General features: G+C 55.8%; 1 protein-coding gene across 6 annotated transcripts in view; it reads right to left on the reverse strand.

Moving 5' to 3' along the window:
- Window positions 1-12,237: 12,237 nt before the first annotated feature.
- Window positions 12,238-23,268, reverse strand: part of CTIF (cap binding complex dependent translation initiation factor) — a 286,875-nt gene continuing 275,844 nt past the window's right edge. For all 6 annotated transcript variants that reach the window (XM_047696738.1, XM_047696737.1, XM_047696734.1 and 3 more), the window contains 2 exons: window positions 14,493-14,546; window positions 12,238-12,798 (listed from right to left, as the gene is read on the reverse strand). In XM_047696738.1, coding sequence (XP_047552694.1) covers window positions 12,583-12,798; window positions 14,493-14,546 — 270 coding nt within the window. In that variant the 3' untranslated portion in view covers window positions 12,238-12,582. The remainder of the gene's footprint in view (window positions 12,799-14,492; window positions 14,547-23,268) is intronic.

Consider the following 23,268-nt stretch of genomic DNA (forward strand, 5'->3'; position numbering starts at 1 on the left):
TTAGGATGGGAGGTCTGGTGTGGCCTTGGGGCGAGGTGCCCAAGCCAGTGGTCATGAGATTCCTCTTGACTCACTGTCTGATCTTGGCCCACCCCAGCCTCAGGCTCTGCTTTCCTCCCTGGAAAACTGGTGTAAGACCCAGCCCGGCAGCCTCCCAGGCCAGGAGGAGGATCACATGAACTAACACAACTTGAATCCGAAGTCAGCAAAACCTTCCTTGTCTGGTGGGTCCACCACTTTTGAAAGTCATCATGGGACAGAAAGCTGGCAAAAATGGTTTCTGAGAGGGTGAAAAGTCTGTTTACGAAGGAAGGCTCATAGCCTTTGCTTATAAAAATGCCCTTTGGGCCCCCCTCGGGGCCCGTTTGCTCTTGCTTGACGCGCGGTTCTGACGAGTCCGGTGGTCTAGGTTCTCAGGCCACGACAGGTATATGGATAGGAGCAAAAAGAGCTGGTTGATGAGAGAGGAGGCAGGAAAATTGTAAAATGCAGATGCACTCATTAAAAACGCAAAGCAGACGGGATGTACCTTGATCTTCCCCTAGGGTAATTCGGTATTACAGTCCAGTCTGCTCATTAGTGTTGTTGAAATGACCCTGAGTCATCAAGAAAGTGTGAAGCGCCCAGCGCCCCTGTTTGAGAACTCGGGGGTGTGTATGATCCCCTCTCCGACCTTCTCTGCCCAAAAAATTGTCAAGGAAAGTTTTCTATGAAAAGAGGTAAGTTACCTTAACGACACCTCCCTTCTGGACCCGGCCAGGCGCCCCGGATGGGGAGGGCTGATCCCGTGTGGAAAGCAGAACCTAGGAAACCTGGGCCAGCCCTCCTCTTCCCCAGCAAGTTGTCTCCCACCCGCGTGAGGAGCTGGTAATCCGTGTCTCTCCCCTTGAATCCCCGTTCTGCAGGCGGAAGGAAGGAAGGAACCTCCGATGGCTCCTGTTTGCTCCTGCTGTTGAAGCCCGTGTCCACTCACTGGTGACTCCGCCAGGCCACTCCTCCCACGCATTAGCCCCGGGTCCTCCCAGACCTGGCCTCTAATTCTCCGGCGCTTCTGAGACTCGCTGCCCTCCCCGACTCCCTGCCCTCTGAGGTCCTCCCCCAGCACTGTTGCCCTGCTCTCATGTGCTTGCACACCGTGAGCCCACCCCGAGGCTGAACTTATGGGCCAGGTTAGGCCCCGGCCCCCCCGCCGCTGCCCAGGGATTAATGACCCTGTCACCAGAGGGTGCAGCTCTGTGTGCTCTGTGGGAGTCACAGTCCCTTCTTTCCTTGCCGGTTTCCTCCACCAGCCAGCCTCCACCCCGGGGTTGCTCATGGTGTCCTCATCCCCAGCACAGACCTGGTGGATGGCGGGGGCACGGGAAAGGGCTGTCCTGTTGGCTTGAACCCTGACTGGCCCTAAGTGCGTGTCTAGATTGCCGACACTGGGTGCGGGGAGGGAATGGTACGGAGGGGACCTTTCCCGTGTCTTCTACGGTAAGACCCCATTCTGTGTCTTGCACCCAGTCGGCATTCAGGGTTGGCTGATGGGACACTCAAGGGGAATTAGGTGGGGGGGACACATCAGCTCACCTGTCAGGGCCTCCATGGGGGGTGGAAAGGCCAACACTTGAAGTTCCAGTTTCAAAGCACTCCAATTTCACTCAAGCCCCACCCCAACCCCTGTCTGGGCAGGTCCCAGTGGGAGAGCAGACATGTGCTAGTTCATCTCCCTTCCCATCCAGGAGAAAAGCCACATGCAGCCCGTGAGGCGGGACAGCTTGGTGGTCCAGATGGAGGAGAAATGTCACCTGTGCGGGGCTCTGAGGACGCGCACTGTAAACAACGGCATCTCCATTTCAGTAGAGGAAACCGAGGCTCAGACACAGTGAACGACCTGCCAGCCTCACTACACTTCTCCTGGCAGACGTTACTGAGAGACACTGCGTGTCTCAGCGGACGTCTCTGATTTGATGGCGGTGTGTGAGACAGTGAGCTTTGGGGTTTGGAGTCAGGCCAGGGCTTGGAGGCAGAGGGGACCCTCTTAGAATGCTGCCGCTCCTCCTCCTCGTGGTCCCAGCAGGGGCCAGCTGACCTCTCCCAGTCTCTGTGACACAGAGGGAGGGCCTCCTGGGCTGTGGTGAGATGCTGAGAAGTGCTCAGTCCAATGCCTGTGAGTGGCCACCACCCTGCTGACCTTGCCCGGCAGGGCCTCAGTGTTCTCATCTGTACGATGGGAGGGTGGGCGCTCAATTCCCCTCCACACCCTGACAGCCTGGAGTAGTTGGAGGGTGGGGGGTGGGGGGCGAGGAAGGCTGAAGTAGTTTGCAGGGATCAAGGGAAGGAAGGCTTCTCAGGAGGCCTGGTTCCCTTCACAGCACCTCCGACTGGGAGGGCTGTTAGGTGTTTCCCAGCGGGAGCTCTGTGGCACAAAGGAGGGGTGCTTCCCGCACTGTTGGGAGGGTGGGCCACAGCTCCTGGGGGAGCCTTCCTGGGGGGGCTGGTGCATGGTGTGTGGACCCTCGGCCATTCCCCGCCGCACCACCTGCTGGACCCCATCCTGTCCTTGGGTCGGAGGGTCTGCCATCCATTCTCAGTGTCCAGCCCCCCAGTCCTTTTCCCCCAAAACGTTGATCAGAGCTGTGAGGACAGATGCATCCCCCCAGCACCTTCTCGGGCACCCGTGGGGCTCCTGCCACCTGTCCTTGCTCACTGAGCACCAGCTCCCCTCTCCCTCCCGGCCTGCTGACCACCCTGGGCCAGGGGCCTAATGGAATGGAGTTCCCAAAGGGGAATCTCATATTCCTGGAGTAGCTTCACCGGGGAAGGGGAGCCAGCTGTCTGTCCCCTGCAGACCCCATTCTGGTCTTAGCACAGCTCTTCTGGGGGGGGGGGGGGTCTTCTCCGCAGCAAGTGTCGGCTCGGGACTCCTGCTGCCTTTGGGCCTCTTGAGCCACAGACAATCTCCAGACACCCTGCGAGCCCAGCTCCACGGCAAGGGGAGGGTTGGCCACCTGGATGCCGTAGCCTCCCTGTCTGGGGCCCAGTCCTAACATCCCCACGAGAGAGGAGACTCAGGTCCCTCTGCTCCTCTCTGAGACCTTAGGCCGCACAGTCTGGGGGGTGATGGGACTGCGGGGAGGAGGCCGACGGGGTCCGACTGACGGGGACTGGCGCATTCTGGCCTGGCAGCCCCAGTCTTCCCTTGCTGGCCCCGTGGGGCCCCTTCCTCGGAGAATCAGGCCTCTCCCAGGGCAGTCCCTCCTGCAGCCACGGCCCCAAGCCCTCCGGGGTCTCCGTCTGATCCACGGTCTTCTGAGACCAGGCCCCTCCGCCCACTATGGGACATTTTCCTTCCCAGAGTCCTCTGCTCAGCCTGTCCCCACCGCTTCCCTCACTGAGTAGCCAACACGCCGAGGAAGGAAGGCCTTGTCTGAGCACAGGGCCAGCGTGTGGCCTGCCCATCTGGCGACCATCAGCTTGTTCATGGCCTGTTGAGGGGCTCACATCAGCCCCGTCCCCACGGGGCAGGATGAAAACCACTGTCACCTCCTCTGGGAGACACCCCGCTTCTAGTTCTGGGACCTGAGACCCTCCCGTCTCTGCCTCTCACCCCTCATTGCTCAGAGGCCAGCCAGCCGGGGGGCTGAGAAACCGCGGCACAAATGTACATGTATCATTACACCACCGTGCACACACCCTACACGTGTGCACACACCCACACACTGCCCCACACGCTCGCACACTTCCACACATGCGTGTTGCACACCCCCCCCACACGCACCACACCCCAAACATACACCCAGGCCCCTGGAAATCTTTCACACAGCGCACAGGGTGTGTCCCACACCAGGGCCCGGCTGAACACATCTGTGGCGGCTGACGGGTCCAGGCTAGGACCAGCAGCCCTGAGGGAGGAAGGGCATCTCCTTCTCATTTACACAAAGGCCCTGGCTTACTCGCCATGGCTCTGGCCCCAACCACAGAAAAATCCACCCCCCGGGGGCCTCTGGGACTGTCAGAGCTCAGGACCCCAAGGCCACCTCCAGCCCTCCCCACTGGAAGTCCCTGTCCCATGTAGGGCCCCCCATTTTGTACTGGTCTGGGTAGCTTAGCTCTTCCCTCCCAAGCCCCTGTCACTTATTGCCTGGACCTCACTGCCACAGTTCACCCACTTGTCCCCCACATGCTTGTTTGGGACCTGCTTGGGCCAGGCCTGGGGCTTGGGGCTGGAGATGCAAAGGGGATGAGGTCAAGCTCATGATCTGTGGGCACTGGCCACCTACATGCCCATGGTCACACACAGTGAGCAGGGCCATGGTAGGAGCATCCCTGGGAGCTGCTGGAGCACGGTGGAGGAGTTTCAGTCAGGGAGAACTTCCTGGAGGAGGTAACAGTAAGGGAAGGTGCACACTATACCTTCAACCACTGTCCATGTTCGAGACTGGGCTTGACTCCCCCGCCCGTCAACCAAGATCATTCATTCAAACCTCAACCCATCCGTAGACCCATAAAGAAGAGCAGTGAACATCTGGGTTGGAAGTCGCCGAGATTTCAAGCTTTACTGTAGTTACATAGTTCATAGTTAGGTACACAGAATCGCATGGTCATGGTTAATGGACATAGACCCTGAGCACCCTCTCCTCTCCTCCTGACATGGTTCAGGGATTACTGTCCCTTCCTCAGCCCCGGCAATTCTCCTTTTCCTCTGAGCCAAGCTCAAGGCAGAATCCACTTCTGGCCTAAAGGCACCAATGATGTGCCAACCATGAACCCCTCTCCCTCCCATCCCTATCCCTTTGAGGGCTGTGTCCCTGTATGTCTTGCTGGATGACCACTGGGCCCAAGTGTCCTGGCCTGAGCCCCTACTTGTCCCTGGGAGCCAGTGGTCAATTAGAACTAGGGGACACAGCAGAACAAGGGGCCTTGGGCACAAAGGTGACCATGGGTACTGGAGGCCAGGAGCCAGGATCCTGGTCCCCACATGCCCACCAGGAGGTTTTCTGGATGAGGAAGGCAGCAGTGCAGGGCCCCTCCTACCTTTAAAATGGAGGCAAGGGACACCTGGGTGGCTCAGTCAGTTAAGTTTCTGCCTTCAGCTCAGGTGGTGATCCAAGGGTCTGGGACTGAGTCCCAGGTCAGGCTCCTTGCTCAGTGGGGAACCTGCTCCTCCCTCTGTCTGGTGCTCTCTCTGCTTGTGCTCTCTCTCTGACAAGTAAATAAAATCTTTAAAAACAAACAAACAGAAATAAAATGGAGTCCAAAGTGTCTGTCACTTGGAAGAGCTATTGTGAGGATCAAACCAGAACATGTATTTGAAAACAGAACGTGCCATTCGACTATCACGGTTCCTAAACCTCAGTTTTCCCAGATGTAAAATGGGTAGAAGAATGTCATTTAGTCCCTTCCCAGGACTCTGGTGAGCCCATCACAAGGTCATGTGTGTGGAAGTGCTGTGTACAGGAACTAGGGCTGGGTGCTGCCTTGAGCTCTCTGGGCCAGTCTCCTGGGCCAGGCAGACACTGCTGCTCACCGTGCGCTCCCGGCCTTCTGCCCAGCAGCTGGTCTGGGGCAGAAGCCCTACTGCATCCACTTCCAGAGGGGGCCAGCTGCTTCCTTAGCAGATGGCAGCATGCGCGCCCTGCTGACCAACTCCGTGCACACCTGTTCGCCCTGCTCACCCAGGCAGGCACAGGGAAGGTGCGATCTTCCCTCAGGGTCGATGGACCCATTAGACTCAGTACCTTGGGCACACGACACTTTTAGGAGCCTGCAAAACACTTTTTGTGTCTTTTAAAATCAGAAGCAAGAAATTAATTTCTAGGTTGAAAAAAAAGTTTTAATAAGTAACAGGAATCTATTTGTCTTCATGCCCACATTTTAAATTTTATTTGAAAAAGGACGGCCGACAAAGGCCGAGGTGCTCTGGGGCCCCACAAAAGTCCTAACACAGCCCCGAGTCTGTGGTAGATTCTGCTCTGCACTCAAGCTACTTACTGGAGCCCTTCCCTTAATGTGAACCCGCCGGCCAGCCTCACTCCACTTAGGACGGCAAATCCCGATACAGGCCTCCTTTGCTTGAAAGTAAAGTGTTCCTATGCTCCTATGAGGACTTTGCAGAAGCTGGTGTGCCACAAAGTGAAGAAGCAATTGCCATTAACCCAGGGAAGGTGCCCGGCTGCTCGGCTGGCTCTCCCTGCTCGGGGCACCTCTGCCTCTCTCCAGGCTCTGCCAGCAAACGCTGAATGCCATTTTCACCTCTTGCTTTGTTTTATCATAAAAGCGAAAATCCTCTTCGGATTGCTTTAGGTTAGGGAAAAACGGGCACTCCTGTGGGTCTTTTGTAATGCGAAGTGGCTAATGCAAACTTCTGGGAAGCCGGTGACACCTATCCAGTGGATGGAGGTGAGGACTGCAGCTGTTTCTAAACAGGAAGAATGGCTGTAAGTTCTTCGTGCTTACCTTTGAGCTACCGTCTTGAAGTGAGCACGGAGGGATGGAGGGACGGAGACCTTAAACACCTTTTCTCTCACTCCCCACAGAGGGCATGGCACCTGTGTCCCCACCAGTAAGAAGAGGGGCTCCCTGAGGGCAGGATTCTGAAAACTCTGGTGTATATGGGTGTCCTCCTCCCGAGTATAGTTTGAGAAGTTCCCAGGCAATTCAGATATTGATTCCCCGGCTCGGAAGCCTCCCGAAGAGCATCTCCCTCGCCTCCCGCCCACATTGAAAACCACCGGTGTGTTGGAGATACAAGGGGACAGTTTGCATATATTACAACAAATCCTTTTACATAATGGCACAAACTTTGCTACACGGCTTTTTCTCCCCACCCCACCCAAATCCCTTGATTTCGTCATGTGCCTCCTTTCTGCCAGAAAAGACGCAGAGGGAAGACTGTGCCTGCTGTCCCCGGGGTCCCAGTGGGCAGCCCCCTGATCCTTCTGTCTGGCTGGTGTGGCTGGCGGCTCCGAGGGGCCATGCTCAGCGGGGTCAGTGGGGAGAGGCTGCCGAGGGCTCACTCGCCTTCTGGGCTAGGGTAGGGGCCACCTGGCTCTCACATTGCTCCCGGCTCTCCTGCTGACCAGCCCTTGGCTTTGGGTCAGTGATGAGGCCTCTCTAAGCCTTAGCTTTCTCATCTGTAAAATGGGGATCAAAAATACCCACTTACTTTCTCCAGACACCTGAGATGTTGTATGGAGGGCTCTGAAGGCCCTGGGAATAGCGGGGACGACAGACTGTTAGTATTAAGGCACAGCACCGTCTTCCCTCTCAATTTCTTCTTTTCCTGCTCTTTACCTTGGCTCATAAAAGGCTCTTCCCAGTCCCGGGTGCATGTGCACACAACATCCTACCTTATGCATCCCAAATTGTCTTCTCCTCCCTCCTACAGACCCCGGGACATATGGAACGTATCCTCAGGAGGACGGATAACACCCATCAGCAGAGACAGTGGTGAAATGCAGGATCGAAACGTTTATTATTTGGACGATGTGTTTCATAGTTTTCAGTAACTTAGAAGCTTCTGGAACCAGGACTACATCACCCAGAAAAAGCTCTTCTCCCTCTCTGTGAACGGTACTTTGGTAGGATTTCCCCACCTTCTCTCCCACCTTCAAGCGCCTTTCACGCTGATCTCCACGTTCTTGTTCTACACCTTTGCATGTTTGTAAATTGCATTTTTGTAGAAACTTTGGTTTGACAAATGCCTCGATTGTTTAATTAAAACGTTATCTCGGGTGCCTGGGTGGCTCAGTGGATTAAGCTGCTGCCTTCGGCTCAGGTCATGATCTCGGGGTCCTGGGATCGAGTCCCGCATCAGGTTCTCTGCTCGGCGGGGAGCCTGCTTCCCTCTCTCTCTCTCTCTCTGCCTGCCTCTCCGTCTACTTGTGATCTCTCTCTGTCAAATAAATAAATAAAATCTTTAAAAAAACAAAACAAAACAAAACAAAAAAACGTTATCTCCCTCAACCAATCTGTGCACTTCTGGCTGTCCCTGCACAGTTTCATGTGACTCAGTCACAGGCAGTGACCAACCTCAGCTCGCCCTCGCCAGGCTCCTTGGCTGGGCTGGCTGCCGTCTCGACCAGGCCAGGGATGCAGGGAGTGGGGGTGGACGCTCTTGTCGCTGCCCCGAGATGTTAAAAGACTGGCAAGTTCTAATCAGAGAGAACCCCTGAGGGGGATCTGTTACCAGGAGGCAGTGTCCCCAGTGTCTTGCTATGGGAGGGATTATGCAAAACAAGGGACATATATTCATCACAGGAAAATAAATCAGTGGGCCCCTTTGGGCCTCTTTGATGAAAGACTGGTTTGACCCACTGGGATTGCACAGCCACTTGCTGCTGACTTTTAGAAGCTTCTGGGTCCAAGCCTCCATCTTTCTAAAATAAGTCTTTGCCAAATGCTCCAGTGAGATTTCTAAGGAAGGGGTAGGTTTGGGGGGTGGGGTGGTTAAACGTACGGCAAGCCACATTTTTAGAGCAAAAGCTATTTTCTGCAGGACTGGCCGGATCCCATGCCTTCGGATAGGCCAGAGTTCCCAGCTTGGAGAGGTGGGGGGCACAAGTGTCCTCCACCCACGTTCGCTGGACCACTCCTTCTCAGCCTTCCCCAGGCCCCAGACCATGCCCCCACTCTCCAAGATGGCCAGACTGTGGGAAATCTTCTCATTAGCTCCTTGCCTGGCCAGGGGCTCCTTGGAGGTCTCTGCCAACACTGGCAGAGGCCAGAGGCGGCTCTGGGAAAGATTTCCTTTGCCGAACACACAGAGAACATGGATTCAGGGCATTTTTGGTTTTCGGTGTTTATTTTTTAAACCCACTTGTAGTTTGGGTTCAGCTGGAAAGCGGGACAGAGGAGGGAGGGAACGTGGTCGCGTGAGGAGCATTCTGCTGCGGCTTTGGCGGGAAGCCCCAGGCCCCTTCTCCAGGGAGGTAGGTCCCGTCGCCAGGCTCTCAGCTGGCTCAGGCGAGGTGGGCAGCCCTTGTACGCCAGTGTCCCAAGCACGGGAGTGTTGTCTTCCTCGCGATCTGCGTCCTCAAAGGCCCGGGCAGAGGTGCCCGCAGAGCGCCAGCAGCTGAGGCACAGGGCTCCATGGGCAGGCCCTGAGAGTCTATCGCACGAGGAACGCTGGCCGGGTTCTGATGCCAGATAAGACACTGGAACGTGGCGTCTGGGGCGGCCCCCTGGGGCTGCTTCTCGAGGCGGCCTGGCTGGCGGGGTCCCCACCCCTGCAGCTGCCCAGGGCGCGATCAGTGGTACATTTCCCACACCCTCCCCCATCCCTCAGAGAAAATAAAATAAAATAAAAATTAGAATAAATACCAACTCGGCCAACATTTACATTTACACAGATGGACAGGGCGATCCCTAAACCTCAAAGGTTTACAGACTGATTGAGGAAGGACCCACAGACAAAACTGGGTTTGGGGTGCACATTCCCCATGGACGATGGTGGGGCTGCCCACCTTCTCCGGGGGAGGTTAGGAGCCTTCTTGCGGCTGTGGTCCCAGCACTCAGGCAAAGCCACGAGGCTGAGGGGAGCAGGACTGTGGTGAGTAGGCTGGCCGCCTAAGAGGAAAGCAAGGACGATCTGGTCTGGACTGGCGGGGGGCGGGGGACAGACCGAGACAGGATCAACATCAGATGGCCAGACTTCACCTCTTCACTGCGCCAAGAAAGCCGCAGGGCAAGTGGGGGGAACAACGCGAGCCCTAGAAATGCAATATCCAGTTTTGCCTCCCGTCAAATACATTCAGAGGTCAACTTGGATATGGCCTTCTCACTCAGCAGACGGGGGGTCTGGCCTGGGGAGGGGCTCAGGCTCTGTGGGGCACCCACTGCTGCCCCTCGGGTCCTGTCTGAGTAGTCTCTCTTGGGAGGCAGCCTCAGAGTCACAGATTTTGCGCTATACTGTTATTTCCTTAAAAAAAAAAAAATTTTTTTTTTTTAAACGTTTTCCTTCCATGTCCCAAAGAGTAGCAGCAACCTGCATTTAGAAAAACAGCCTACGGTGTTATTTGGATTGGCCGGGAAGCGCTTTCAAGCAACGGGATAAACTAGGCAGACCGTATGTCTGGAGCCACCGTGACACGACACGTAATTAAAAATATATTTATATATGTATACATATTTATATCTTACTTCTTCATACTCTGGTCCTAACAGTCAAGGAGGGGTGGCCCTGAGGCAAGACCACCACGGAGGCCATTAGGAGGAAGGGGCGTTAGGAGGAAGGGGCATGAGGCTCACGGCGCCCGCCATGCCACGGGTCCGGGCTTCGCAGGGGACATCGGCCCCTGCGTGCTCACTTTCTGCTCCATGGAAGGGGCAGGAGACCCTGGTCCCCTGGGTCATTCCCTTACTCTGGGGCCCTGCTTTGTTCTCAGCAGATGTGCGAGCGTGCACACACACACGCACACACACGCAATACATGCATGCCTTGCACTCACACACCGGGGGAGCCAGGCCCATTACAGCCCAGATGCGGCTCTCTGAGGGTTGCCTGGGAGCAGCTCCGTGCCCGGCTGAGGCTGCCTGCCTCCTCCTGACCACGAGGTCCCTGGTGCCTTCTCTGAGCCCTGGAACCTCAGGCTAGCTCTTCCCTCAGGGCCTCTCGTGGGGCGGCTGGGCTGAAGGTGCCCGCTGAGGAGGAAAGGCAGTGAGGAGAAGCTTGAGGAGGAGAGGAGGCAAAGAAGGCTGGGGCAGAGGCTACAGACGAGTTCCAGGTAAACCTGCGTCCCCCACACATGTCCCCAACACACTCTGCCTTGGGACCAGCATAGACTCCCATCCCGGGGCTGGAAGATGGGTTGCAGCTCGGGGGTGGGGGCGATGGAGTACTGGGGGACCTGCTCCCCATCCCTACCTCACCCTGCCCGCTCTCCCAGAAGCAAAGTCCACCAAGGAAAATCTCCAGCCCTCACCCCCTGACCAGCCTGAGTAGACCAGGAAACCAAGGCCCTCCAGGGACCTAGGTAGCCCAGAAGCTGCTGGGCTCTGGGGTGGTGTTTTACGGGGTCTTATCAAAGCCTGGGCTCCAGACCCCAGAGCTGGGGCTGGGCAGATGCCTGTGACGACCCCAAAGCCAGCCTCCGAGAGCCTGACCCGCATCCTCCTCCAGTAGAGAAGGGGCTCTCCCTAGGACCTGGCCCTTCCAAGAAACCCCAGTCTTGTTCCCAGCCTGGAAAGATGTGTCCGGCGGTCCCACCTGCTCACCTCCCTGTTCTACTCGTGCCTCAGGGAAGGCCCTGTTCCCCACCGCCCAGTGGCTGCAGTGTCCAGAGCCCTCCTGGAGCATAGAGGTCTTGGCTGTAGGGGCCCTCGGCTTCTGGATCCTGCCTGGGATAAGGCTAGGCCAGCCACAACAGCCCATTTCGCTAAGCTCCAGTCCAAGTCTGGGGGAGCCAGGCAGCCCCCAACAGCCACTTTCCCTCCACTAAGCCCGGGACGAGACCTGTGTGCAGCATGGGCAACATAACTAGTGTTTTGGTTTTAATTTGCCCCCCTCCCTCTGTGCCCCATTCACCACAAGGCGCCCCCCCCACCGCCTCCAAGCCAGGACGGGGTTTAACGCACTCCTGGCGCCTGCGACAGTGTCAGACCTTTGACAGAGCACGGCTAGAAGAAGAGAACAGAGGTCCTGGAAGCCAAGGGCTGCTGAGCGGAGCACAGGGTTCCAGCGGGACCCCCGCTGGGGCAGAAGTTTCCAATTACCCTAATTGGCTACTGGCAAGCTATCTGTGGCTAGAATCCTTCCAGAGGGGGCTGGGTTTGATCCTTCCACTGATCAGGGGGGTCCTCATGGTGCTGACTGTGTGATCACATCTCGGACTCTTTTCATTGAGAGAGGAGACTTCAAAGCAGCTGACTTTGGAAAATAAAACAATAAAACACCAGAGTATGAGTAGACCCGCACACTCCCGCTCCCCTCCCTGCGCCCCACCCCCTGGGCCTGAGGCTTGGGGGCCACCCGGAGGAGGACCTGGAAGTGGGGAGGGTGCAGCGCGAAGGTTAGAGGAGAAGCCTCCGACCCCCAGCCTGACCGTGCCGGACAAAGGCCGTCAATTACAGGCGGCCGGTGGGGACCGTGCCTGCCTTTGTCCTCCCGGACATCTGCTCTACGTCGCCTGCTGCCAGTTGGCGACGGCGGCTGACAGCAGGAACAATGCAAGCCCGTCTCCGACCCACTTTTTCAGCCTTCTGAGGTCCTTTCTGACCCAAGCGGTACCCTGGCGTGCGGCGCTGCCAGGCCCTCAGAGGAGTCACGGAGATGAAACCCCTCGCACAAAGCCCTGCGGGGGATGCGGCTGGCGGGAGGGGGCGGGGAGGAGTGGGAATGGGGAGGGGCGACCGGGGCCACCATGAGAAAGAAACATGCTTCCCTTATTGGTGTGAGCTGCCGCATGCTTGGGGCTGGGGGGGCTCGGACGAGGGGCACTCCTCCTTCCCTGTCTGGCTCCAGCCTGGCCACCGGCTCTGCCTGCTTCCCTCCCCACTTCTTTCTCCCGCCAGGGCCACCCCTGTCCTCCCGCCTGTCCATCTGGCCCTGGGTACCAGGGCCCCAGCTGCCCGCGGGCCGCCCGCCAGGCCCCCTGGCTGTCAGGCTGTCAGTTTCTGGATGGTTCTGTTGTAGTACTGCGTGATGGGGGGCGTCAGAGGGTTCCAGCTGTTGGCATGGAGCTCGATGACCTCCAGAAGCAGCGACCGGGTCAGCATCGACTCTGAGGGGCAGAGCATCTTGTCGCGGGCGCTGGCCAGGAGCTCGGTCATCATCTCAGGCAGCTGCTCCTCCAGCAGCCGGCCCGTGCTCTGCAGCTGTGGGCGGGGGAGTGGGGGTTAGGATGGGACTCGGGCCCCTGGCATGGCCCCCTGAGCCACCCTGGTTAGGAGGGCTGGGGGCAGGGACAGGAAAAAACTGGATTGTCTCTGGAAGGTGCAGGCCAGGCATCTGTGCCACAGGGAGGACAGGGATGTGGGAGGGTGGAAGGAGTCAACTGTGAAAGCCCACATTTACCCACCAATCTGCTGCAAGAATAAGAGGGATTAGGTTATTGCCCACTGCCCAGTGCCGAAAAGAGCCCTCACTGGGACTGCGCCACTTTGGTCTTTACCCAAGAGCTCTCCTCCTACAGGAAGCCTTCCCTGACCCCTGCACAGACCCTCCAGGGCTGACCTGCTCCCCTCAAAGGCCATCAGGCTGCACCGTGTTAATTTCCACTTGCAGGGATGTCTCTCTAGAAACGAGCTTAGTCATTACCACCTGCACGTCTCTGCACAGAACCTGAGAGCAGGGATGAGGTCTCCTATTTCTCTCCTGCCCCTAATCCCACCTCCCCACCCCAGCACTGACCTCTGCCCACACTTGTGACACGAAATATGAACGGGGGCAGAAGGCCTGCTTAGAGGGCCCGCCCTCAAGAGAGGCCCCTGTGATGCTGAAAAGCCTCTGCAGGGAAGAAGGGGTCCCAGTGGTCTGGATCCCCTACCCTTGGGCAGCAGCCCCTGCGGGCGTCTCGGAGGTATCTCAGTCTCCATCTCTGCCCAGCCCCACCTCGCCCCACCCATTTTTCAAGGCTCTGCCTTCTTCAAAAAGTCCTCCTCGACCTTCCTGGACCACCTTGATCTCTCTCCTCTGACTCCTCAGGGATGCAGGCTCTGTACCTGTGTTTCTTCTCTACCCTGTGTTATCTATCCCTAGCTGGAGTGGAAGCTGAGGATAGGGACTAGGTTCTCTTTTTCCCCTATTGCCCTGTCACCAAGTCCCATGTACAGTACCCAGATGGAGCCCCACAAATGAACAGTGACCATCCCATAGACCTGAGGCTGTCGTCCAGACTCCCAGCCCCTCTGGCCGCTGAGAGCATTGGGAGTGGCCTTGGAGGCAGGGCAGAAGCCACCTGAGAGCTGTGCTCACACGGCCCTGACAGGCCCTGGGTGCCCAGGCTGGAAGCACCTGTCCTCACGACACTCTGTTCTCAGTGACTGGGCTGGACTCCCAGAGCAAAGTTTGTCCCTGAGGAAGATCCCAGAGGAAGAGTTGTTCAATGCATAGTGGCCACACTTTGGGAGCAGGGGTGGCGACCCCTGCGGGGGTGCTTTGAAGCAGAGGGTGTCAACACAGGGCCTCAGGCCTCAAGCGTCTTCTTCAAGCCCTGCACCACAAAAGCCAATGGAGATATTTGGGGGTGGGGGTCACCTGGAATCCCTTAAGTCATTTATATGGTGGGCCTGGTGCAAGGAAGAGGTGGTCTTGGGGACAGAGGACAGGGCACAATGTCAGCCCTTGGTCCTTCTCTCTAGAGAGTCAGGCATCTCTTCCTCTAGCTAGTGGCGGGCTGGTTACCCCATCCACATTTACTCTGCTTTGGGGTTGATAACCCTGCATCCACATCGGCTTAGGAAACCATTCCCCACCAGCCCCCTCTACACACCCCTGCCTGGGACTGGCGGGTACCTCTTGTGACCCTCCACTGCCCACAACTGGAAGGTCTGAGGTCAGAGGTGCTTACCTCCATCGAGCAGCACAGGACGGCGTCTTCCTTCACATCCTGAGATTGCAAGAGCTGTGGAAGAGAGAGGCAGAGAACACTACTGAGGGGGCGGCCCCTTTCCAGCCCCGATGTGGCCTGGAACAGACACGTCGGAGGGGATGATGGGGAGAGAGCCCACGAGGGTCAGAGGGCAGCAGGAACACAGCGATTTCTCTAGCAGGACTTGAGCAGCTGGAGGACCACGGTGGTGCCCAGGCCAGGCCAGGCCACAATGAGAGGCCACGGCAGAGCAAGGCTGCAGGCAGGTCTGAAGTGGCATATATGCTGGGACCGATGGCCGTAACGAGTGGTCAGCAAAAATCTTCAGAGCCATACAATTCATGTAAAGACTTTTGGACGGGTGAAGGGGGCTCAGCCATGGTCTCGGGAGCTCCTGAGCCCTTGCTAGAGGAGGCCTTCCAGAAATCCCAGTGCTCTTCTGCAAAACCACGGCTGCGCTGACTTACCCATAGGCCGGAATTGCTTCCTCACCAAGGCCATGACCAGGCTGCTTGGTTGCTAAGACTGGCCATACCCCTGTCCAGGCTCCCCTCTGCCTCATCTCATTCCCTCTCTCTCTCTCAACTGAGCTCTAATTCACACAACATCCAATTGGCCGTTTTTTGGCCAAGTGACCTTTGATGTATTCGAAATGTTCTGCAACCATTAGCATTACCTAACTCCCAGCCTCACCCTCCCCCAAGCCCCTGATCTCTGTCTCTGTGGATTTGTCTCTTATGGATAGATAGTTCACATAAACGCATCATACAGTATGTGGTCCTTGGGGACTGATTTCTTTCATGAACAGAACTTTCTAGAAGATTGCCTGTGTGGTAGCAAGGACCAGTCCGATGTTCGTTTTTATGGCTGGATAATATTCCACTGTATGGAGAGACCACATTTTATTGATACATTCATCAGCTGACAGACACACGGGCTGTTTCCCCTTTCTTGGCTCTCACAGATAATGCCGCTGTGATCACGTGCGTACATGTTTTTGCATGAGCGCCTGTCTTCAGGTCTCAGGGGATCCTCACCTCCGAGTGGAATTGCTGGGTCTCGCTGCACTTTCTGGGGACTAGACAAGTTACAGTGGGGGTGCTATTTTGCATTTCCCCCCAGCAATGTCGGAGAGTTCTGATTTTTCCCTATCTTCACCAATATTTGCTATTTTCTGGTTTTTCATAAAATTCCTTTTTCTTAATTCCCAGTAGGAACCTTCTCAAGGCACAGCTCACAGCTTCAGAGAAGCTCTAGTCTTGTTCTCCACAAACTCCGCCGACCCCATCTCCCTCTGGCCCCTTGGCTGACTGGAGATTCTTCTTGCAAACCCCTATGTACGCGCCCACCGCCATTCCCCGCCACACTGATCCTCACATCCACAGGAGGATCCTGCGTTTGGATTATCTGCCACGGATGACTTTTCCGTCTGAGGCAACTCCCCATACTCACCCACCCTTCAAGGCCCACAGCTTTCCTTGAAGGCTCTGGATCTCTCCAAGCCCTGCTGCTCCTTCCTGCTTCTCACTCCCCAGCTTGTCCACCTGCTTGACATTCCACACCAGGGAAAAGACATTTTCCAGGGGGAACTGCCCGCTTCCTGACAGCTGGGACAGTGCCGTGTTCTTCCTATTTGCCACCTTCAACACCTGGGCTAGCTCCTGGCAACAGGAGGGATTCACTTAATGTTCCTAGATACTAATCACACAGGTTTTTTGGTTGGTTGGTTAGTTTTAGAGGAAGGGTGGAGAGTGAGGAGAGCACAAGAGGAAGGCACTTTTAGGGTGAGTGTCCTCATTCCCTGAACAAGGACTGCAATCAGGGTTTTTGCCCCGGGTGTGAGGGTGTGACGTGCTGGGGACTATTCCTGCTGCTAGCTTGAAATCCGATTCTGTGTGTCTGCCGCACTCACCTCTTCCCTTCTGTCAGGTTGTGTATGTCCACCCAGCCCGTGGTCCCTCCCAGCAAGAGCCAGAGCGTTCACCTCCGGAGGGCTGAAGATTTAGGGGGCGCTTTGCCGCGTGCCCCGTGGGTGTGCGGGGCATGGAGGCCAGGGAAGATAGGTCAGTGCTGGCTATACTGGCTGGAGGTGCTCTCAGAGCCCAGGCTTCCTTCTCTTCCCTTCCCTTCCCTTTTGCCTTCGCCTTCCTTTCTCTTGCCTCTCCCTGTATGTCAGAACTGGGCTGGCAGCAGACACGCAGAAATCATTTGGGGAAGAAGGAAAAGAGCTAGTCCTTGACTTGCTCCAAGGAGAAGCAGACAGAAAGCAGGGGACAATCCAGGGGAGGAAACGGTGCCACCACACAAAGTGACAGGTGTTGAGGTCACTGGGGTGCTTGTTCTACTCACTGACACAGTCCTGACTCCCCGGCTGGTGTAAACCACCAGCCCCACTCTCCTCCTGGCTTACTTCTTGCTATTGCATCACTCGCCCCGACACATTGTCTACTTGTTCGTCTGCTGTCTGTCTCCCCCGGCAGAAGGCAAGCTCCACCAGGACAGGGCCTCTGTTTTGTCACACTTCGAGGAATGTGTCCTACCCACGGACCCGGACATGCACCATGACACGGATAGAAGGTTTTCGCTGCATGGTCATTACAGTGAATGCAGCAAGGGGACTGATTAAAGAACGACAATACACAGGCTTAGTGAGCGCCCTACTGCTCGGCTGTCCCTCCCCTGCCGCTCGGCTGTCCCTCCCCTGCCGCACCAGGGTCTGCTTCTGGAGTTTTCTTGCCTGCCAGAGCCGCAGAACCCCAAGGGGAGCCAGGGGAGGCTTCCACCAAGCCAGTGCCTGGTGGACCTCTCTGGGAGGCCGTGGGGAAGGGACTCCTTTATTTAGAGGACCCAGGAGGCCAGAGTGAAGACAGGAACCAGGTTCTGGAGAAAGCTGGGGCAGGTGATTCACCTTGCAGCAGGCCTACCTAAGGCATGTGGTCTGCACCCAACCCAGCTGCTCGGGGAGGGGCTGGTGCCCAGACTGGGAGGGGCCTGTGGCCATCTAGGATGGGGTCTGCGTGGGGAGTGGGCCTAGCCCTGTTTACTTTGCAGGGGGATAGGGACTGATCTATTGTAGGAAAACCCTTTAAGTTTGGCTAGAATTTCCTTCTGAATGTAACTTTGTTCCCTAATAACAGGTTTTCTGTAGCTCCCTAATAAGGGGACGGGGGGAAATCCTTAAAAATCCGTAGAAATCACAAGAAAGGGGGGATCTGATGGAAAGGGAACTCTTAGAGATGGAGCACATACTGGCAGCAGGTGGGGGAGGAGAGGCAGAGCCGGCAGCTCGTGGGAAGAACGGGGTCCACTCAGGACGCCTCTACCATATCGGCTGACACAGAGTAGGTGCTCAAGGGGGCTTGTCATGGTAAGTTGAAATGATTGAGGGATGCCTGGGTGGCTCAGTCGGTTAGGCCGCTGCCTTCGGCTAAGGTCATGATCCCGGGGTCCTGGGATCGAGTCCCGCATCATGCTCCTTGTCCAGCGGGGAGCCTGCTTCTCTCTCTGCCTCTGCCTGCCACTCTGCCTACTTGTGCTCTCTCTATGCCAAATAAATAAATAAAATCTTAAAAAAAAAAAAAGAAATGATTGAAATGACCCTGGGATCATGTTCTGTCCTAGATTAGCTCCTTTGGGCTCTAGGGACAAGGGAGGTAAGCTTATGGGAATACTGGTAGGAGTTAGAACCTGACAAGTACTAGATGTTCTGGAAGGTGACTGTTTCCCTCTCCAGGTGGCCCCCTGAGCTGCTGACAGCACTGCAAAGCCAGCCAAGCCCTCGGCCCTGGTGAGCAAGTGCCCCCTTCTTCCCATTCCCTCTAACCCCCTAGGCCTGGCCTGCCCTCTGCTCCCTGACAGAGCTGGGAACTACAGACTGCGGTCTCTTTCTGTTCCTTCTCTTTCTTCCCCACATCTTTATGACTGGACTACTTCCCTTCCAATCCCTTCTTCTCTGTGTGTCCAAACTCCCCTGGAATTTGGGGTTCCATCCCTGGAGGCCCTGGCTCCTGGCTGGCAGGGCAGGGGACAGACACAGGGTGGGGTGCTCTGGAGGGCCAGGGTGGCTCGCCTGGGCATTCAGGCAGAGCTGTGGGCGGGCTCCCAAGCCCAGGCCTCTCCTCCAGCCTTATCTTACACTGGGTTGTTTGGGAAAGTCTGTGCTAAGCCAACAATCACATCGTGTGATAGGCCCTCTTGCATGGCCTGCTGGGTTTTCTCAGGGAAGTGGGGGAGAACTGGAGTGGGTCATTACACTTTTCCTTCAGAGTTGCTGGATGCAGGGATGCGGAGGGAATCTGCAGGGAGGCCACAGACCACTTCCTTCTCTCCCTGCAATAGCTGTCCTGGCCTCTTAGGACCAACGTTGAAGAGCAGAGTCTCAGAGCCCTAGAGCGGAAGGGGCTTTGGAGAACGTCCCCCTCAGCCTCCCCGGAAGTCACACCCTGCTGCTATTTGTGCCGTAATAAGAGGCTGACCTCTGCCCCCAGGATCCCTGACCAACTCCACAGGGGCTCCCTTCCAAGACCCCTTCCACTGCCCCTCCTAGGGGTTCCCACGCCCCCGGGTGATCATCGGCTCCCCAAGACTCTGTCCCTTCCTGTCGTTTGCAGGCAGTGTCCCAAGTGCGGGATCTTTCCACTCTTTTCCATCTTGGCCAGACTTACCTGTCCTGTGTTCTTTTTCTTCAGGACTCTGCTTTTCCCCAAGGGACAGCTCAGGTTTGGATAAACAAATCCCTGCTGGTAGCTGGAGGGGGGCAGCCAGCCCTCTTGTTTATATATGCTCCATTTGGAATCTTCTGGAGACAATGCTTTTATTTTTCCTTTTCTTTCTTTCTTTTTTTTTTTAAATTTCAAGACAAGTCTCAAAAAGTAATGGGAACTCGAACGACTACTTGTCTACCCATTTTACAACCGGCAAGAGGTGGAAGCAACTTGTCAGTGGAGAGAGGGAGGCATGAACTACTGTGGTCCAAGAACACCATGGAATGTTCTTCAGCCTTCCACTGGAAGCCCGAGCTGACACCTGCTACCACATGGATGAGCCCTGAGGACACTACTCTGGGTGAAATGAAGCAGTCACAAAAGAACAAATCCTATAAGATACCACTTTTTTTTTTTGATTCCACGTCTATAGTCAGAATAGTCAAGTTCATAGGGACCAAAAGTAGGATGGAGGTTGCCAGGGGCAGCCAGGACAGGGGACTGGGGAGTCAAGGTTTGATGGGGACAGAGTTTCTGTTTGGGATGACAAAATGTCCTGGAGATGGATGGTGGTGATGGTGACGCATTGTGAGTGTCCCGAATGTTGCCCAACTGGCTAGAATGTGGCTAAAACGATCAGTTGTGCGTTCTGCATACTTTTCCACCATAACGAACTTGTTAAAGTAAGTCGCGGCCGGGGGCGGGCCCTCGTGGGGTGGGCAGGTCCTGCTCTGCCTGGGCAGGACTCTCTCTCCCCACTACTGCTGTCGCTTGGGAAGACACTAGACATTAGACGTAGGGGGGTGGTGGGGGGGATGGGAGGGTGGTGGGGAGGGCAGGGTTGCCCCACCTTGGGGGGTTGCAGGCCCTGGAGTGGGTGGGAGGAGCAACCCTCTCATCAAAGTCTCTGGCAGAGAGAGGGGTGTGGGCGGGCTGGGGCAGGCAAGCCACCCGCGCCCTCGAACACCGAAATGTGTTTCTTGGATGAGAATCCAAGGCAATTGTGCGAGCCCACACAGTGTTTGTTCGGAAGCTAATGCATTCCTGTCCTATTGTCTCTGCCGGAGACTTGTTGTGGGCACACCCATCATATCCTCCCTGGGGGAGAGGCCAAGGTGCTCAAAGTCAGGCTGGGGGAGGCCAGACAGCAACTAGGGAGACAGGCGGCCTGCTGGGAGCACCCTGGGGTCCCCGGGAGTGGGGGAAGTTCCCCAGTGCACGGGCAGGCTGCCTAAGGTGAGCCAGGATGTAAGTTGGCTGGTTGCTGGGGATGCCACCCCATGGGAAGGGAAAGGGGGTACTGACTGGAGGACCCGTGGGGTGGCCTCCCTTCGTGGGAGGGGAGCGAGCACCATAGATGGTCAGCCATGGCTTGCCTTTCTCTCGAAGAGTGAGTGCCCGCTTGAGGCGGGTTGGCCGGCCCACCCCGACCCCCTCAGCTCACCGACAGCACACACAGGGTTTCCACCCTGTAGAACAAACCCACGAAGCCTTATGCAGCCATAGCAAAAGTCCAGCTCTGACCCTGTCTGTGGGGGGTCTCTCTGCTTTGCGGGGAGCGGAGGGGTCTGGGAATGGCAACGGGAGAGTGCAGCAAGGTTTCAGAGAGCAAGCAATGTGCTTGATGTGCCCGTTTTTCCAAGAATAAGTTCACAGAGCTCCGATGGCTTGGCTGGGTCTGGGGAAGGGCCAGGGATGTGGCTGGATGAGTGGAAGACATCACAGAAGGCCAGAGAGAGGAGCCAGGAGTGGGGGTGGGGAGGGGAGAGGTCTGCAGGGGCATGGGAGCCACAGTGCTGGCCACAGACGTTGCCGGTGGTGAGAGAGCAGATGGCCGTAACACAGGCAGGGGGTCTGGACCGGTGACTGAGGCGGGGAGCTGCGCGTGACCACCTGCCTCTCAGGAGCAGCCTTGGGTTCGAGTCTCAGCCCCTCCCTCCTGCGCCTCTGCTGGGCCCGGACTGGCACTTACGGCTAGGTCTGGACGACGGCACGGGAACTGATGCTCTCGATAGTGACCCTGACTCATCCCCGAGAGGGTCTATTATGTCTGGGTCTCTTCAGGAAGGCAGGAAGGGAGATAATCTATCCGAAAAAGGCTGTCATCAAAATTGAGCAACGGGCCCAGAGTCAGAAGACCTGCTACTCACTAAGAGTCCCCCCGGGCATGTCACGTCATCTCTCTGCACCTCACTTTCCTCGCCTGAGAATGGGGCCAATACCTGCCTTGAATTGTTTTGAGACTCAGCTGAGATCAGTCTGTGAAGGAGCTTTGAGAAGGGCAAAGCTTGATCTAAACCAAGGTGTGATTACTGTTATTAAATCTGATCCTTTATAAACACATATTTTCCCTGAAGATCTTGGCACGCTCTTTATGTACCATCCCATTTACCCTTGTGACACTGTGGAGACAGGGAGAGGCCACGGCATTGTTATCTCTACTGAACAGAGAAACTGAGGCCCAGAAGTCAAGTGGCTTGCACAAACTGAGCAGCAAGGCTGAGAAGAACTAGAAGGTGTTCAAGAGTCCTGGATCAGCACCCTTTTTCTTGGAGAATTATTTTAATCTCTCTCACATTTGCTACAGCTTATTGTGGTGGCTGGAGCTCATCATTCTTAATTTGGTTGACCAGCGACAAGAATCAACCTGGGCCTTCACAAAACTGAATGGATTTTACATATTTGTTTGCATTAGGCATCATCAAACCATTCATCCACACATCTGTCCACTGTACCTGTCCGCACACCCATTTACTTACCCACCAACTCATTAGTGCTCTGTTCACCCAACTTTGCAATCATCCATCTACCAACATATCCATTTATCCATCCATCCATTCTTCTGCCTACCCACACATGTATCCAACCTTCCATCTACCACCAATTCTTGCATCCATCTATCTACCCACCCACCTACCCATCCATCCATCCATCCATCCATCCATCCAACCAACCATCCATCCAACCATCCATCCATCCATCCATCCATCCATCCATCCAACCAACCATCCATCCAACCAACCATCCATCCAACCATCCATCCATCCAACCATCCATCCATCCATCCATCCATCCATGGTTCTACCTAGATATCCTTTCAACAACAATCATGGAACACCTACTATGTGTTAAACATTGGATAATTACAGGGATAACAAGAAGAATAAGACCTCCTGCCTCCAAGTAGGGGGAAATCAAGAGATTGTGCTAGGTATATGGGGTTGAAGCAGGGGATGGAATGATGATGGAGAACCTGCCAGGCATACGGTCTAAGAAGCAGCATATGGCAGATGCACAAAAGCAAAAAAAAAAAGTCTGAACTAGCAGAGTGCACTGGTGAATAACAAGTATTTCAAGATGCTAACATATATAGTGCTAGGGGTGGGGGGTGTGGAGAACATGATGACAAAGAAGGCAAGGGCCACAACCTGAAGGGCTCTGGCTGCCATGATACTGTGTTTTGATTTTATCCTAAAGGATGGGAAAGCCACCGGGAGATTTTAAACTGGAGAGTGCATTTTGGAAGGATCCCTTCTAGCACAGTGTGGTGAACAGACCAGAGGTGGTAGAGTGGTGGGGGGCTGCAGGTGAGCGGACAGTGAGGAGGTTGCTGTGAGAAATTGCACTGCCTTCAGCCGAGGCGGGAGAAAGGGGAGGACATATGTTTCGGAGGCAGAAGAGAAGGTGAGGAGAAGGATAATGTAGAAGCTGGATAATCCCCAGGTTTGGGGTTTGCCCAACTGGATGAATGGGGGTGCCATCAATGATCATAGGAAGGCATGAGGAGTTGGTTTGGGGGGATGCAAAAGAGTTCAGCATCAGAAATATCGAGTTCATAGTTCTGGGGATGATCGGGGAAGATGACTCATGGGAGACAGGTGATCCATGATCATCAGTGCCAGGTCAAGGCCATAGGTGTTAGTGGGATGAGCTGGGGGAAGACCAAGATGAGAAGAGGGTAAGGGCTCCAAACCTGGAAAGGGTGGGGAAGGAGGAGGAACTCCCAAAGGAGAACGAGGACAGTCAGAGAGCTAAGAGGAATGGGAGGAAGT

This window comes from Lutra lutra, chromosome 12, assembly GCF_902655055.1.
Source record: "Lutra lutra chromosome 12, mLutLut1.2, whole genome shotgun sequence".
NCBI lineage: Eukaryota > Metazoa > Chordata > Mammalia > Carnivora > Mustelidae > Lutra > Lutra lutra.